At 41.4% G+C, this 18,946-nt stretch overlaps 1 protein-coding gene across 3 annotated transcripts in view; it reads right to left on the minus strand.

Annotated features, from left to right (window-relative positions):
• TMCO3 (transmembrane and coiled-coil domains 3) overlaps positions 1 to 18,946 on the minus strand; it is a 48,041-nt gene that overhangs the window by 26,303 nt on the left and 2,792 nt on the right. For all 3 annotated transcript variants that reach the window (XM_053308185.1, XM_053308184.1, XM_053308186.1), the window contains exons 2-5: positions 17,609 to 18,484; positions 7,962 to 8,141; positions 7,205 to 7,396; positions 2,556 to 2,684 (exon numbers count right to left, since the gene is read on the minus strand). In XM_053308185.1, the coding sequence (XP_053164160.1) occupies positions 2,556 to 2,684; positions 7,205 to 7,396; positions 7,962 to 8,141; positions 17,609 to 18,121 (1,014 nt within the window). In that variant the 5' untranslated portion in view covers positions 18,122 to 18,484. The remainder of the gene's footprint in view (positions 1 to 2,555; positions 2,685 to 7,204; positions 7,397 to 7,961; positions 8,142 to 17,608; positions 18,485 to 18,946) is intronic.

Here is an 18,946-nt window from a genome sequence, read left to right on the forward strand (position 1 = left end):
ATACATATTCAGAACCAGTGCAGGTTCCAAGTTTTGAGGGAACTATTTGACTAAATGCCCTCTGTCGGTCCTTTCCACCTGTGGGCCCATTTCCTCCTAGTCACTGTTGCCACCGTCCATCATTTGCCCTCTTTCTTTAGGCCCAACCTGAATAATAAGAGGGAGCAGAAGATGCAAGCAAAGACTGATTCTGTTTCTTTCCTCCTGCTGCCACTTGCTTACTCAGAGGGCAAGTTTACAGGCAGCTATAACAAAGGGAAAATAGCAGCACAGCCATAGTTTCCATGGGTTGGCAGAAGAACCCCTGTTGAAGTATCGACCTCAGCAGGTGTCTAGCAATGCCAACTCCTGATAAGATAAATTGGCAAGGCTCTGAGTGAGCAGCAGCATGCACAAAAGTGTTTAAAACTCTATCAGAGTAGAGTAAATACCTTACTAATGTGGAACTCTATGTGAGTACTGGAGTTCTAATGATCTTTGGATTACAGCATGACCAATGAAATTCTTTTTCTTCACTTAGGAACACTTGCCCCTTTAATACGAATATTTATATACCGCTTTTCAACAAAAAGTTCCCAAAGCAGTTTACATAGATATAAATAGATAAATAAAATGGCTCCCTGTCCTCAAAGGGCTCACAATCAAAACACAGTTGTAACATCCAAGTTGTAAAGGCTTATAAAAAAATTTTCCCACCTGAAGCTCCAAGAGATGTTAGCAGCAGTCTGGGTGACACCAATATCTGGCCACTTTACCAATAATATTCAAGATGAGGTTATTTTCCCCCACCCCCTGAGATTACAGTGCTCTAGAGATTCAGCAGCAGATTGGCAGTTAGATCATTTGTTTGTAAAAACCTCCCTTCTCAGCCGGCAGCTCTTGCATGTACCGCTCACAAGAACCAGGAGCCAAAGACATAATCAGCAATTTAGGAGTAGAAGCCCCACCCAGGGAAGGACTCACCCTGACCCAGCCCAATTTAAAATATACTAGTTTAATCTGTGCAGAACATCTGCACACTAGTATTTGATTGCTCCTCACCCCCTGCCACAGCCCCGTCACCTCAGAGATCTCTTCACCCTCACCTGAGCCGCGCTCCTGCTCCTCCTCCCGGTTGCTTCTATCCCCCTCACCCCTCTTGGTCATGGCTGCAGCATTGCTGGCACCGATTGACCAAGTTGTAGCACCCTAGTCCCAGAGACCTCCTCACCCTCACCCAAGCCCCACTCCTCCCCACAGGAGTGGCAGCAGCAGTTGACCTGACCCTTCCTTTGCTGCTGCCACGGCCGCTTGTTCCCCTCAAGCTGCTGACAGGCCCAGGCCCATGCCTTGCCTGTCTGCCTCCCTCCGTCTAGGGCCTCAGTAGCCCCAAACAGCAGCAGTAGTTGACTGGACCCTTCCTTGCTGCCAGTAGGCTGCTTGTTCCCCTCAGGCCGCTAACAGGCTCAGGCCCATCCCTCACCCTTCCTTCTTTCTCTCTTCCCCACCCTCATTTTTCTCTCTTTCTCTCTCCTCCACTCGCTCTTCCCCTCCGTCTTTTCCCCCCTCCTTTTCTCTCTCTCTCTCCCCCCGAGTTAACAGATCTTGTTCCCTCATCTAATTCACACAACGGCAGCCTCCTTCTCCTGAAGGGGCTCTTTCCTCCCTCACAACCCCTCTCTTTGCAGACCCCTGCCCACTATCCTTTTATATAGAGAGATTTCTCTCCTCTACAGTCAAGAACATCTTCCAACCAGTAACAGTTGCCTTCCAACTGTTCTTAACCATCACAGGCTCCTCCTCCCTATCTACATATGGAATCTCCACTGCCCAATCACCACGGTGCTTCTGCTCACGAACTCTCACGAGAGCTGCCACACATAGGATTAGCTACGGGTATGCCTTAGAGAATTTTTTATATATATATTAGTTGGATCCAAATAACTGAACAGAATACTCTGCGCTGTTCATGAACACTTGCACAAGGATTAGGGGAAGACTTCTCACAGCGTTGAACCACAACAGATCGGGGACTGCATTACTGTATGAGAAACAAGTGTTGCATCTACATTCTAAGGAGCTATTAAAAGGTCTTGGAAGGTGCTTTGCATAAAGACTTGTGCAAGAACTTGCACAAATTGAGGCACTCCAATGGATTTGGGGTCACTTTTCGTATGCAACACTCTTCTGCTAAGTCAGAAACAGCCCTTCCATTAAAGGATTTAGATTCAAGCCACTGTTAGTTGCCTCAAGTATCTGCTTAATAGATGGGCTATAAATATTTCCAAATAAATAAATATTCCTAATATTAATTTGTTCTTTCTATACTTGCCGAGGAAACTGATCACGTAATCCCTGTTATCTAAATATTTTGACACTAACCAAATAATCTTCCGTTGAAATACAGCAAGTATTTTTAGGTAAATTTCTATCAGACCAAACCTGAAAAGACAAAATGAAGCAGAACAAGGGCATCTGCCCTAAAGATGATTTTGCTCAAGCCCTTCAGTGCCTCAGTTGTTACAAACACAAAGGGACACTCAAAACAGTGAATCATCCTAAAAATATACTCTTACCTTAATGCTGTTTAATCCCGATGGTCCCAAAAGCACTCCACAAATAATGTATCCAAACATAGTTGGTAATCCTATTGTTGTGCACAGCCAGCCACAAGGCAAAGACAGCATTCCTATGGTCACAATATCCTAATGAATAAAGAACAAACTATTCCATTCAAAAAGTGACTCAACAAGAAGATGTAAGGGAAGGTAACAGGCATCCAGAATAGAGAATGCTACATATTCAGGAGGGAACAGATCTTGTTGGTTGGATCACCATCGTCCACTGTGAATCACTGAAATGGCTTTTAAGATCATGTTCTTACTGAACTTTAATTTTTTATTCTCTTACCAGTGAATAGAGTGAAAAAGTGTCCTCATTAAAGACTAATACCTCAAATTCAAGAGTTCATTCTTCTGTGCTCAGTGTCAGTAAGAGCTGACCCGGTACTGCTCTGTAACTACAGCTACTGTAGTAGCTGTACACCAGGGCTGCTCAACTTTGGCCCTCCTGCAGATGTTGGCCTACAATTCCCATAATTGCTGACTACTGGTCACTGTGGCTGGGAATTAAGAGAGTTGTAGTCTAAAAACAGCTGGAGGACCAAAGTTGAGCAGCCCTGCTGTACACACACAGTCCAACCCAGAAGTTCTTACACATACAGGAACTTGTATGCAAGGGCTTCCCAAATGACCTCAGTGTCAAGGGCAACTCCAAAGTATTCCTCCCTCAAATGAAGATAATGGGGTAGACAATGTTCTGCACAAATCCGAAACCCACACAGAGTTTTGACTTGGAACTATAGGTCAGAAGCAGAGCGTTTTCCCTATATTAGAAGAGATGTATGGCTCAGAATATTTTATACCTTTTTTAGTACTTACTGGACCTCAAGGACTCATCTCATTAATGAGACATGTAACAACACACATCCATTCTGGACTATTTCACATATTATGGCTGACATCCAGGCTAATGCTATGCAATCCTCAGGGACATATTCTTTGGGTGGTACAGTAGGCTTCAGAGGGAAAGGGAGTGCAGTGAACATCACGCCTCCCCTGTAGTCCCAGTGCAGAGTTCATGAGCCTACATTTTTAGATGTTTTAAGTATACTCCTAAAAACAAAGCATGAATTGTGTCCCTGCCTCTTCTCACACTCCCCAAACAGTACCAGGCATCAGATTTACAGCTAAATAATGGCTGAAACAGTCTTCCAAATAAGGAACAAGAAGATACTCCCAATTCCTTTCTGAAAAGTATTAAACACATCATGGGCCAAAGTATTAGCCCAGCGTCTTTGTGGAGTCCAGCTTGGGTTATACACCAGTCTTTCATTATTGGAGGAGATCCAGTCTAAATTTAAGAGCCATTTTTCAGATCATGAGAAGTGTCCCTAATGTAATCTTAAGACTCGAGGCTTGTATCTTGAAGGTTGAGGCCAGAATTTGGCTCGTTATAAATGTGGCTTAAATTAAATTTTTCTGCAAGTGACTTGACTCACCTGACACTGATGAATACTATTAAATCATCTTGGCACCATTAGGAACAAAGCTTTTGCATTATGGTTTTGCCCTGGATTTGTTATTGTCATTAGGGTATGACCATGCCAAGGCAGCCACTAAACAGTGGTCTGAAGATATGGAACATCAAGCTCACATGAATCTTGTCCCTTGATATTATACATTGGGAAGAACTAACTTCTTTCAAGCCAACAAAATACCTTAACAAAACAAAATGGTCCCAGATCATAGAAGGGCATTCACTACGGCCTGATGTAATGCTTTGCCTTTGGCCATATTATCTGGGAAATAGCTAAAATTAACTTAACTAAATACAATGTCTATGTAACTCTGGTGCATTAGAATTGATCAAACATGTCCTTTTAAACTGCAAATTTTATCAAGAATTGCAAAATCTTAATTACACAGTTATCTTTCCCTGGCCGTTCCGAAGAATATAGTGCCAACTTTTTGCTTGCAGCCCATAATACTTAAATTACCTTCAAGGTGACCAAGTTTTGTGCTGTGGTTCAGACATGATCAGACATGATTTGTCTATATCCTATTTCAAGTTTTAATGGATTTTAGATTATTAACAAACTGCTGCATTTTGTATGGTTGTGATGACCTGTTGGTTGTTTAGGTGGTGGGACTGGTATACCGAATGTCTGTTTTCTTTTTGTTTCTGAACATTGACCTAAATAAAGATTGATTGAACATCCTATGACAATTATACAGATTACTATTAACAGATGTGGCAACTTCACATCATAATTCCCTCTAACGGCATATCAAGGCAATTGAGTTTGGATAGTGGTTCTATATACCTGGGGAGCTTCCTAGGTATGCACAAGTAGTTATGTTTGCAAAACTAAATGATTTTTTTAAAGCTTCAAATTAGCCCTGTGAGCTTCTAGGACCAATGGAACATGCAAGGCTCTTGAGCCTGAAGTTAGTTGGCTTTTTCTTTTTTTCTTTTAAGGGTATGTGTAAGGTGGGGAAAGAGAAGGAATTGGTCTGCTCAAGCCTCTTCTAAGCTTATAAAAAGTACTCTGGTCTGGATGGAGTGGATTAGGGTTGGGAGAAGTGTGCCATAACATTTAAAGACACCCCTCCTTCCATTATACAGGAATGTTTCAAGATTTCTGGTCTTTGACTGTAAATAAACAAACATTTCTCCTTTCCTTCAAGAAGGAGGAAAGGAGAAAAGGTACCTTTTCCCTGTCCAGAACTATCCACAAACTGACCCTCTAGCACTGTATAGCACAGCAAAGAAAGGCCTCAAGTGAAAGGAAAGAAGTGCCCTTTCTTCTTCCCTCTCCTCAAACCAAGGCATCAGTCTGATGGCAAGGCTCTTTTTTCTATGAAGTCTTGAATGCTAGCACAGGACATTTGGGACACACTGGAATGTTTTGTTGCAGGTCCCATTTTTCCTTTTGATACCAAACTTGGATGATCCTCTATCAGTTTGGAAGGAACATGGGGCCACTCAAAAATGAGATAGTGGAATCTGCATACTTGGGAGACTCCTCCCTAGATATGGAGAAATATTAATATAGTAATCTGTACATTAAAAAAATATGTTTGGTTTTAAAAAATGCCGCAGGTTATCAGCTGGTGGTGGGGAAACACTAGAAAGGGGAGAGAAAGAAGTCGATCGATCAATCAATCGATCAATTTGACACACTCAACATCTCGCAAAGGAGGAAACACCAGGTTCCTTCTTGGTAAGCTCAGGGGAATTGAACGAGCCACAAAGAGTGAGAGAAAGTTCTGACAATCTTTTGGGTGTCAGCTTAATATTGTTTAATTGCTGTAAGGAACAGCGAGGTGCTGTGCTTGCTACTGTGATTCATCTGAATTTTGGTAAGAAAATAAATCTGCTTTGATTAAATATAATCTCTTCATTCTCCTCGTGTCTTCTTGGGTATTGGGCGTCTCAGCAGCCAGGACCATCAAAAGAATCCACGGTTCCTGTTAGCGTGAGGGTTTTTGGAGTCCCTATTTTATCCTGGCTGCAGGGATTTTGGGGCATCTAAAAAAATCTCTTACAATTGGCCCACTCAAGCTCTTAACAGCTTATAAGTAGTATCCTGCTGGTGGATATTGGAGGCAGGGGGATGCATATGGGGACAGTTTCCCCACTTTCCCACTCTCCAGAAATCTCTCACCAATCTGAAATATAGAGCAAAAAAGTATTTGGGTTTGGTCCAGCAGTCAGCCCCAAACCCAAGCCCTTGAGCATTCTATAATGCAGCAGGGGAAGCTTTTAAGCAAGGGGGAAAGTGTAATTTCCCTCTCCAACTCCTGAAGAGCTCCCATCTTCAATGAGCCCTAAAGAACACTACAGAGTTCCTTTCACAAGCCACTCCTGGGCTGCGGACAAAATGCAACATTTTGCTGTGAATCACTACTTGTAAATCATAATTCTGAATTCTCACTGAAATAGAATAGGCTCAGGCTTCTTCTTTCATATCTTAGTTCACTGGAAGTACCTGTCATCACACATTCAACAAGAGATAGCAGTGTTTTAATATCACAGCAATCTAGACTTCGTCTAGATTTCATCTACAGGGTTTTGAAGTTACCTGGGCACATAACCCTGGTGACAACCATGGATAGTTTTCTGAAGTGATCTCTCTCAACTCATAATTTTGGTATACAGTTGACCCTCACCATCCGTGAGGGTTCTGTTCTGGGAAACTCTTGCAGTTGGCGAATTCATGGTTGGGAAGCAATAAGGAATCATTGACAATGGGGGAGGGGATTGTAGGGGAATTGCAGTCGTGAAACAACCAAAAAATACAGTAAAAAAAAGAAAAAATCCCTCCTGACCCCCAGAAGTGACCCCACCTCTGAACCCCCAGAAATTACCCCCAGACTTCAGAAATATCTCGCCAAACCATGGATACTCAGGTCGCAGTTGGTGAGGGCGGTCACAATTTCCCTGGTGCGGATACTCAAATCCGCAATTGGGAAAACCACGATTGGTGAAGGACGACTGTACAGCAAAAGAATTTTGACTTGTATGAAGGAGTTTCCTCATGTTTTGGAGATTGAAAAAGCCAAGTAAATCTGCCAGTGTTTATATTTTTGAAAGATGAGTAAATATTAAACCTTAACACAAGCCTTTTAACTTACTTGCAGTCCCATTTATAAAAGTTTACCTTTATAAAATGGTGATCAGCACGTGGAATAGTGGAGTCTCTGGGTTTAGTAAGTATGTACTGATTGTTTTGGGAATCAATAAGCATGCTTAGGCCCAAATCATCCTCCACTTCCCTTTTTGAAACATTCCTTTTTGTGTCTGCTTCATCCTCTTCTACTCTTAAAACAGCTTCAAAATTAACTCCTCTCACCTGCCAAGAAAGTAAAGAATTCTCAGTATGCTTATTTTTTCATCCCGGACTCCTGAAGGAGAAACATTTCAGTAGTACTTTGAGCCTACAAACTATAATTCTGGAACATTGATTCACTAGTATCAAATTCTACAGCACCAATCGCTAGGCTATATAGCAGTCTTAATAAGATCCAGTTATTGCCTTTAAAATATATTCCAATGACATCTCTTTTGTCTAGTTTTTATGTTGCCATTTTATAATTCTGATCTCAAAGTTTATAGCTTTGCTACTTTAATTTCTACAATTAGTTGAACAGCATATAAATGCTAGTTTATTTTGCTTATCTCTTTACCCTCACAACTGAAGACCTTCAATTACTTTCCTGGATTCCTCCCCACTCCATCATTTCCTAGATAAAAATGTATATTCCAACAAGCAGTGAAAGCATTAATCTTCCCCTGTATATTTCTTCAGGGGTTTTTTTAAACTTCCAGTTGCCCAGCTGATAAAATTAGTTTTAAAGTGTTGATAAATGATTATTTCTAATATTCTCAATAGCTATAAAATATCTCAATACACTTACTGACTTGTTGTCATCAAAGGCATGCTCTCCTATTTCCTCTTCCAGCCTATCAGCTGCTTTTCTGACATCTTCAAGAATTTCATCAAGAATGGAAAGACTTTTATTTTGATGCTGCATGTTTTTCAGGGCTTCAGCTTGGTGTTTCTCTGCTGCTAGCAGTTCAACATATTCGGTTTCCTCCTATTAGGATTTTTAAAATTTCAAGGTTTTTTTACAAAGCTCAGACACATAAGATCAGTTTTTCCTTTTTAAAGACTTTGGAAAAAGCACAATAGCACATACTTTGCAATTTCTTTCGAATGCCCCCTAAACAAAGCGGATGACAAATTTGCAATTTTAAAATGAGAAAGGATTATAGGGTGAGGAAAGACACATTCACATCCCTTCTTGTAGCCACTGTTTGTTTAGGGGAAAGGCAGATGCAAATATAATAAGACTGCTCAGGGTGGCTAATGTGCTTTTACCCTGTGAGGCAGGTTAGGTTAAGAGACTGTGCGATTCACCCAATTTCACCCAGGGAGCTTCCTTGCTAAGCAGGGCTCATCATTACATCTCAGTAGTTATGAAGTGTTAGTGTTACCAGCTACACTTATTCTACTCAGCTCCTAGGAGCCTCCCTGTTTTCAGTTGAATCGTCAGGCTTGGAGATTGCTCTTTGGATATGCTCATGAGCTGCACCGCAATGTAAGCTCTGAGTTTGGGGCACAAATGGGGACAGGGCACTTAGGATCCAGATGCACACCCCCTCCCTATACTGGGGACCACAGCTATGTAGACTCAGAGTTAACTACAGCAAGTTAACTAGCATCCAAGGCTACTCTAAACTTAGAGAGAACCACCTCGCTCCCCTCCCTCGTTCCACAGGAGAAAACAACACACTAAGAACCCCTGCTAACTTGGCAAAGAGGCACCTTTTAATGTGGTGATTCTCTTTATTTAGCAGGGGGAGAGTAACTGGCCCTATCCACCCCCAGCACAGTACCGCCAGTGACTGTTGCTGGTGTCTATCTTATGTTTATTTTTGGATTGTGAGCCCTTTGGGGACAGGGATCCATTTTATTTATTTATTTATTTTCTGTGTAAACCACCCTGAGCCATTTTTGGAAGGGCGGTATAGAAATCGGAAGATATAGATGAAGATGGAGTATGCCAAGCAGGAAAAAAGGCAGATAAGGTAGCTAAGTAATGTTCTCTCCATCACAAAGTCAGTGACGTGGGCCTAGAGGTGGATTTTATTGAAATAATATTTATTTATTTATTTGATTTGATTTGATTTGTATACCGCCCTTCCAAAATGGCTCAAGGTGATTTACAATTAAAACAAACCACTAAAACAGTAAAGAGCTAAAACAAATTTGTATATATATATGTGTGTGTGTGTGTGTGTGTGTGTGTGTGTGTGTGTGTGTGATATATAACAATTAACAATTTAAAAATATTTTAAAACAACAAACAAACAATTACAGTGATTAAAATCCCAAAATCGGGTTTTTAATTTTAAAATAAACCAGATATTAAAACCCCCAAAATTTAGGAAGCTGAGAAAGCTTGGGTGAAAAGATGGGTTTTCAGGTGTTTTTTGGAAATTGCCAGAGATGGGGAGGATCGTATCTCAGCAGGGAGCACATTCCACAATCTCGGGGCAGCAACTGAGAAGGCTCATCTCTGTGTAGCCACCAAACAAGTTGGCGGTAACTGGAGACGGACATCCTCAGATTACCTCAATGGGCGGTGGGGCTCATAATGAAGAAGACGCTCTCTTATATACCCAGGGGCTAAGCCATGTAGGGCTTTGTAAGTTATAACTTTGTAAGTTATAACTAGTATTCTGTCCGGGAACCTATTGGCAGCCATTGTAACTCCATCAGTAAAGGAGTAACATGGTCTCTCCGAGATGATGCAGAGACCAACCTGGCTGCCGCATTCTGAACCAACTGAAGTTTCCAGACTATGTACTAAGGCAGCCCTACGTAGAGCACATTACAAAAGTCAAGTCTGGAGGTCACCAACAGATGTACCACTGTTTTGAGGTCGTTGATCTCGAGAAATGGGAGCAGCTGGCCTATCAGCTGGAGCTAATAGAAAGCACCACTGGCCTGAAAAACCACTCAACCTGAGAAACCAGGGAGAGGTGTGAATCCAGAAGTACTCCCAGACTGTGAACCTGTTCCTTTTGGGGAAGTGTGACCCCATCTAGAACAGGCAGATCAAGATCGTCTCTAGAGTTCTGACCCTGCACAATAGGTACCTCTGTCTTATCTGGATTCAGCTTCAGTTTATTCTCCCTCATCCAGCCCATTACTGCTTCCAGGCAGGCATTTAGGGAGGATATGCCAGCTCCTGAAGAAGTTGACATGGAGAAGTAGATCTGGGTGTCATCAGCATACTGGTAACACCCAGCTCCAAATCCCCTGATGATCTCTCCCAGTGGTTTCATGTACAGGTGAAACTTGGAAAATTAGAATATCGTGCAAAAGTCCATTAATTTCAGTAATGCAAATTAAAAGGTGAAACTGATATATGAGACAGATGCATTACATGCAAAGCGAGATAAGTCAAGCCTTAATTTGTTATAATTGTGATGATCATGGCGTACAGCTCATGAAAACCCCAAATCCACAATCCCAGAAAATTAGATTATTACATGGAACCAAGAAGACAAGGATTGTAGAATAGAACAATATCGGACCTCTGAAAAGTATAAGCATGCATATGTATTCAGTACTTGGTTTGGGCCCCTTTTGCAGCAATTACTGCCTCAATGCGGCGTGGCATGGATGCTATCAGCCTGTGGCACTGATGAGGTGTTATGGAAGACCAGGATGCTTCATTAGCGGCCTTCAGCTCTTCTGCATTGTTTGGTCTCATGTCTCTCATCCTTCTCTTGGCAATGCCCCATAGATTCTCTATGGGGTCAGGTCAGGCGAGTTTGCTGGCCAATCAAGCACAGTACACTGTATACTTTTCAGAGGTCCGATATTGTTCTATTCTACAATCCTTGTCTTCTTGGTTCCATGTAATATTCTAATTTTCTGGGATTGTGGATTTGGGGTTTTCATGAGCTGTACGCCATGATCTTCACAATTATAACAAATTAAGGCTTGACTTATCTCGCTTTGCATGTAATGCGTCTGTCTCATATATCAGTTTCACCTTTTAATTTGCATTACTGAAATTAATGGACTTTTGCACAATATTCTAATTTTCCGAGTTTCACCTGTAGATGTTAAAAAGCATTGGAGAAAGTACGGAGCCTTGAGGGACACCATACTTAAGCTCAAATTTTGAAGAGCAACTATCTCCAATCAACACCATCTAGAATCTATCCCAGAGGTAGGAGCGGAACCACTGTAAAACAGTGCCTCCCACCCCCAACCCCCTCAGACATTCCAGAAGGATACTATGGTTGATACTATCGAAAGATGCAGAGGGATCCAAAAGGACCAACAGAGTCACACTTCCTCTGTCAATTCCCAATTGGAGATCATCCATCAGGCTGACCAAGGCAGTCTCCACCCCATAGCCCTCCTGAAAACCAGTATGAAAAGGGTCTAGATAATCCGTTTCCTCCAAGACCACCTGGAGCTGAGAGGCCACCACCCTCTCAATTACCTTGCCCAGCCATGGGAGGTTGGAAACAGGCTTATAATTGCTCAACTCTGAGGGATCTAATGCAGGTTTCTTTAAAATAGGTCTAATGATTGCCTCCTTAAGACAAGGAGGCATCCTGCCCTCCCTCAGAGAACCATTTATGATTTCCACCAGGCTGTTTACAACAACCTCCATGCTAGATCGAACAAGCCATCCTGGACAAGGGTCAAGAGAACAAGTGGTAGGCCTCACTGCTCCAAGCAGCTTGTCCACATCCTCAGGAGTCACAAACTGAAATTATTGATAGGATTACTGGAGAGTCCATAGCAGCACAGATATTCTTTCACGCACCTGCATACTCTGATTTGCATCACAATCAGCCTTACTTGCAAAAGGAAAACCCCACATCATTACACCCAGAAAGAACGATGAGGCACAATTCATTTTATGCAGGCCCTTCCTGGCCCTTCTAATCAGCAAAGTAAGACAGCAGGAATGTGCCCCCAAAGCACGTTTCGGGATATAAGCATCCCCAGTTCCATGGCCCAGTGTGCTCCTTTGGTCTTGTCACCTGGGACTCCAACAAGTGATCTTTGTGCCCCCTTGTATGCTATACTTGGGACTCTATCCTCTGCTCTCTTGCACCCTGAAAAGAGCTCGAAATAATTATCTGGATCAGTCATTTTACCGATCCATCCAGCTTGCCTCGTACCCATAGGAAGCTGGACCCACGGAGAAACCCTTCTTGTGGGCACCCCTCCCTCTACTAATCTTCGCAACTCTCCTGCTTCCCCGCCATGCTGAAGGAACAAGATTCTACAGCCCAGAAACCCCGTCGTCCAGATCAGGTGATGGTGAATGCTTGGCCACGCTCTTGGCCCCTCCATCTATCTCTTTCTTAAATCCAAGCTATCCCCATCTCTTAAGCCTCTTTCTCTTGCCTGCCTGGGAATTTACATAATTAGGACCTTAAGCTAAAAGGCCTCATTGCAGTTGGGTTACTTAGAAACATATTTTTATTAGACTTTAAAGCTAAAAGACCTCATAGTAGTAGATTCATCTAGAAACATATTTTTATTTACTTTAATCACACAATTCTCTTTTCGGTATCCCCCTCCCTCCAATAAATTCTTCTTTTTTAATTTTGAAACTATAACCTTGTCTCAATCCAGTCATTTCTTGAGTCCAAACATTGGCACAAATTAAAACTGGTGGAGCTGATCCCCTTAAGAGCTAATTAACCCACAAAGCCCAAACATTGGGGTGCTGATCAAACACCCCTGGGCCAGTTCCATTAACATTAGGTAGTTCCCATCTCACACATATTCTTCGCTCTCCCCTGCTGATGACTAAAACAGGAGTTGAAGACAGGAGAAACTGTGTATAAACGTTGCAGGCATATGCTTCCCTATCAAAGCCACCTGTTTATCCAATATCATTCAGCCACAGAAGAAATAAATTTTTGGCCCTCAGGAATTTCCAACATACTGAAGCCACCTTGTCAGGCATGCCTTATGACAGGGGATAGGCACCCTTGTTTCTCCAACCATAAATTGTAGCTGGGGATGATGGGAGTTGTAGTTAAACAACCGCTGGAGAACCAGGGTTGCCCATCCCTGCTTTAGGACTTAATGGATGTCATGACATAACAGGCCTGTCCCAGATTATTACCAGCCCCACATCTATGACGGGTCATGCTCTGAAATTGATGTCTCTGCTGGACGATGATGACCTGTGGAAGGACTTTCTGTCGTTCTGTTCTCTTGGACCAATCATGACAGTCTGATTAGACTCACAGTTTCTTTCTGCAGGGGTGGGGGACCAGTTTGGTCGGCCCTCAGAGGCTGATCCACATGATTTCTGATGGCTCCCTCGGAGTTTCCCGTGGCTATGTCTGGTGTGTGTGCCGTCGAGTCAGTGTCAATTCCTGGTGACCACAGAGTCCTGTGGTTGTCGTTGGTAGAATATAGGAGTTTACCATTGCCATTTCCTGTGCAGTACGAGATGATGCCTTTCAGCATCTTCCGATATCGCTGCTGCCAAATATAGGTGTTTCCCATTGTCTGGGAAACTATCAAAACCCTAGTCAATCTGTGGAATCTGCGAATGACTCAGGCAGTGGATATAATTGCTTTTAAGCATCTTCTAATGCTGAACAGAGCTAGTCAACTTATTGGTACAACAAGGAGCTGGGGTTAAGAAACATTTGAGAAAATTGCTAGAGCACAAGTGGAAGAAAAAACTCAGCACAAGCAGGGCCGTAACTATAATTGAGCGGATGGGTTCAAAGAACCACACACCCCAGTCCTGAGGGCCTTCCAGATCCACCCCTCCCTATTTTCTTCATTATCTCCCTCACTCCAAGGGGCCGCTGGGGAGGGGGAGAACATGGGGCCCCTCTCCCCTAGCTATGTGTCTGAGTCTGACCAAACTGCAATATTCTGACCAGACCACCACACTGGCTCTCACACCTTGAACTTAGAAGATGAGTAATTTATTTATTTATTTATTTATTATTTCTTGTTTACACAGTCAGACAGGTGTTATTGACCTGGGATGGCTGAATTTTATCATCAATACTGTTGGTTATTATAGATATTATTATTATTATTATACATTTATATCCCGCTCTTCTTCCAAGGAGCCCAGAGCAGTGTACTACATACTTGAGTTTCTCCTCACAACAGCCCTGTGAAGTAGGTTGGGCTGAGAGAGAAGTGACTGGCCCAGAGTCACCCAGCTTACTAGCCTACTACTACATTCAACCTGCTGAATGGGGATTTGAACTTGGGTCTCCCCGGTCCTAGTCCAGCACTCTAACCACTACACCACGCTGGCTCTCTTGTCAAGTGTAAGTAAGCTTACATTTGACAAAGGAAGGAACCATTCCCTACTGTTAGTAAGGTTGTTTGCTATCCATATAGAGTGGGATGGCATTGAAGGTGGGGGAGATGTAGGCAGAGACACAAGAGAAACACACATATAGGAGAAAGACACACAGCTAAAGAGGATAAACAAAATCCTCAAGAAGGACACCTGCAAGATACAAAGTGCTATATCAAGCAGACTCATCAGGTTTGACTATTAGCTAATGCTATTACAATTCTGAAACAAAATTTAACATTCATCCTTTCCCACAAGAGTATGTGACAAATCCAATTTTTATTTTGTTTCTCTCTATGGTAGTTTCCTGCCAACTCTAAGAAAGCAATAAAAACTATTAAGAAGAAATTCAGTTGTAAAGGGAATTTTGTTTGAAGGCTCACTGGGTAGCTTTATGTTTTCTTGTGCAGAGGAATACGTTCTGGGCCAGTATTAAACGATATTTTCACAACAAATTGTTTGGATACATAGATGGACAAAACTCTTAAAATTCATTAGTGTAAGGATAATGTAATCAACACAATGCAATGCTACTGATTTTCTGCAGCCAGACTATGATTATACTCATGCAATTGGTTGATGCCTGCAAAAGCCAAAGGCAAGGCAAAAACAAGGCACACACAAACTAGTAAATCATGATTAAGCATCACTAACATTCATGAGATTAGTTAGTCATGACTATCTTAGTCTGGCTGCTGCCCACTGCTTTGAATAATGAAATCTTTTTTTAATTACAAACATGTTCCTAGTGTTCAGTTAGCACAAGCCCAAATCAAGAGTCCAGCGTTCAGTAGCCAACTAGATGGCCACAGAAGCTCACAAGCCAAGCAAGATGAATAAAATCAATAGGATTTTTTTCTTCCCTCTTGACGTTCAACATGAGCAATGTAGAACCTGTTCACTGTACCCTCTAACAGGGATTCCCACATGTTGTTGACTACAACTCCCAGCATCCCCAGCTGCGGTTGCCTTTGGCTGGGAATCGCCCAGACGCGCAGGTTTTGGGCAGTATAGAAATATTTTAAATTAAATAAAATAAAAATAAATTATGGGAGTTGTAGTCAACAATATCTGGGAATCTCTGTTAGAGGATCACTGAACCTGTTTACTTGTTCAGACAGCAAATGAGCCAACCAAGTTTACTCATGGTGTCCTTGTGGTCATATAATAATGACAGGCACCAGCTGATAGGACAAAGCAGTTCATGCCTGGAGAAAATTTAGCCTCCTGTTGAAACAGTCTCTGATGGAGGAAACAGGAACTTGGCACATGAGAGAATAGAGTAAAAAATATTGTGCTCATTTTTCAAACTGTAAAAAACATTCTGAATGGATACATGTGGAGGAATGAGGCCCAAACCTCCTCTTTTTGTAAATAAGACCTTGTATTGTAAATTGCATTGCTATTCCTAAACTTCTTTCTTTCTGTAAATAAGATTGTCTGTGTAGATTTGCCTTGCTAAGTCTCTGTGTTAAGAAAGCTGACAGGTTCAGAAGTTCATGGCTTCTGCTCCAGCAGTTTCAGTTTTAAGGATGGTGAAATATACTGGTTTGATTGTGGAGAGGAAGGGAGGTTTGATTTCATTGGAGATATATAGATATAGATATTTAATAAAGAGAACATAAGTTGTGCTGTCTGGGTTGTTTAAAAAGATTGTTCAAGAAAATGATGTATAGAAAGAAGTTGCTTTTAGTAAGAGGCAGTCAGAAGTTACAAATTGGAGAGCTGGAGTGAGCAAAGTCAGAGCGTGCAATGGTTCAGAAGAGCACCAAAAGGAGTGCAGTGCTGAAGAATCCAATGGAAGGAATTGCCAGCCCAGTCTGAGAGAGGAGCAGGACTGGGACTGTAGGAAGAGCTGTGAAATCACTTGCAGAGTGTGGAGACTCTAAAGGGCTGAAATCACTCACAAATAAGAAGAACCAGTCTAGATTGAACCCCAGGATTGTAAAAGTGACCAGGACCTGAGGCTGCACTAGGAACAAGCCAGGCTGCTGCAGAAGGAGGTAACTGCAGAGGACTCCATTAGGGACCAATTTTATATAGGTTAGTTGGATGCATTTTTTCCAACCATTTTATTTCTTCCTTATGCTCTTATGGTAACTGTTTTTCCCCTAAGGTTATGCTGTACTAAGAAACCAAAGCTAACTGACAAACCAGGAATAAAAATTATTGTTATATTTAAAGATTGGAAATTTTTGTTTGTCTCCATCCCACACCTAAATAAAGACTTTCCACTCTGAGTTTTGTTTTGTTTTTAATTACTGCAAAGGTTGAAGGGCTGTTTTAGTAGATACAGCCATAGAAAAGGGAAGTCTACTTGGTGGTAGTGGTTAAGCATAGATATCAAAGGGCTGGTGGGATCTGAAATTCCTCCACATGTGGTGTCACAGAGGTAAGACAAGTAGTTTTGCCACAATACATATGAGCAAAAAAATCTAACTGAAATAAAGCAGCTTTAAGGCTGCCAACTCTCTATATACACTTAACTAGGAAATAAGCCATACTGAACACAGCTGGACTTGCTTCCAAGGAAACATGCACTTGTAAGGAGTTGTTCTATCAGCTGTGAACCTACATAACAAAACTATCATCTAGTCTGTATTTTACCATCTTGTCAAAGATATGGGAGACTGTCAAATGGGATTACTGGTGTGTCTGGAGGCAGGACAGGAGTGACCCCACTCTCTCACCAAAACCAGCTTATAGTCTTCTTAAATACCAAATGGGTCTTTTAAAAGTGGTGGTTCTCTCATACTTAGCAGGGGGATAGCAACTGCCCTATTCAACCCTACCATAGCATCCTTTCAGTGGCTGTTGTTGGTGTCTTTCTTGAGTTTATTTTTTATATTGTGAGCCCTTTGGGGACAGGGAATCATATTATATTATTATACTATGTAAACCACTTTGAGACTCTCTCATTGAAAAGTATTATATAAATAAATATCTTATTTATTTATATCTTATTTATTTAAGGAGGATATATAAAAAGTTATCCTTCACTAGATTTAAACAATCAAACACACACATTTTTATACCACCCCATACGCAAGTCTCTGGGCAGTTCACAATCTAAAAACCAACACACAACTAAAACAATTTAAAATACAGATAAAAACTCTAACACATAAAACTTTAAAACTACATATATTTTAATACTCTACAGGAGAACCAACCTTTATTGCAGCTTCCCTCAAGGCTTCCAGTCTCTGCCGACTACTTTCTTTCATATTCACAACATCTTTGTAATCACCTTGTAGAGCTCTTTGGAGTCCATGGATTGCTTGAAAGACTGAATTTTCACTTTCATTCAGCTCCTTTTGGAAAATTTCAAATGTGTGAACTTGAAAAGTCCTCTCTTCGAGAGACAGTCCCAGGTCCTTTTCTACCGCTCTTATAGCACTTTTCAGTTTGTTGAGAACCACATTCTTTTGACGTAGAAGTCCAGACAATTTTCTGCAGTTTTCTACGAGCCATTGTTTTCTCTGAGTAGATGCAGCTCCTTTCCCACGATGCAGCTTTATTGCATGCTTCACGATATCCTCATGTTCTGCAGTGGTTGCTAACTGACAGCAGAGCAGTAAAGCTAACACCCATAAGGACATCTGTCCAATTATTTTCATTGTCCAGTTCTTGTTAGTAATTTCAGGAAAGCACTCAGAAATAAACAACCCAAAAGCTTCTCTCATAGTTTTTTTGCATTTCAAAAATACATGTAGTATGACCAGTTAATAAAAGCTGTCAGCCATAGTATATTGTGGGACCACTGAATCCAATATGAATTCAAATTCCAACAAAAAGTGTTAAGTGTTGCATGCTCTTCTTTATCCAGGCTTAAATTCTTTTGTATTAGCAATATGTTCTTTCTTGGCTGGCTTCTTGTCCAAAACATAGCACTAGACAACATATATCAATCAAGCTAGAAATGGTTAGCTGTACTGAAGACTATTCTATTATCTTGGATAATATAAAATGTTCTTTAGTTAATTTTAGCTGCTGGAATGTTTGCTTGATCTTCTTACATGGATAACAAATCACTGACACTCTCAATCCTACATTGTAAAACAATAAAGGTAAAACTGAATTACTTACAGCAGTTACAGTCCAAACATTTTATTGAGTGGAAAATTTGAATCGCACGCACTGCTTGCCATACACATTACCAATCTCAAAGACAATCCTTGGCTCTAGACTAACAAGGTGGAGAAAACTGAAGCTTCAAAACATTTTTATATGTATCTAAATATATTTAAGCGGCTAGCTCTTCTTTTAAATGCAGAGTCCATACAAACAATGCACTGTCATAACTGGCTGTGATATTTTCATTTCATAGTAATTATCATAGTCCAAGACTATAAGCCTTCTAGGACAGAGCAGTGATATTTCTTCATTCTGTACAATCAGCAGCATGTACTGTTTAACTGTACACATTTTACCTCAATTTCTACCCCCTTCTTATTTATTTTTACATTTATATCCCCTCTGGAGCCCAGAGCAGTGTACACAGTCAAGTT

Source organism: Hemicordylus capensis, chromosome 3, assembly GCF_027244095.1.
Source record: "Hemicordylus capensis ecotype Gifberg chromosome 3, rHemCap1.1.pri, whole genome shotgun sequence".
Classification (NCBI taxonomy): Eukaryota; Metazoa; Chordata; class Lepidosauria; order Squamata; family Cordylidae; genus Hemicordylus; species Hemicordylus capensis.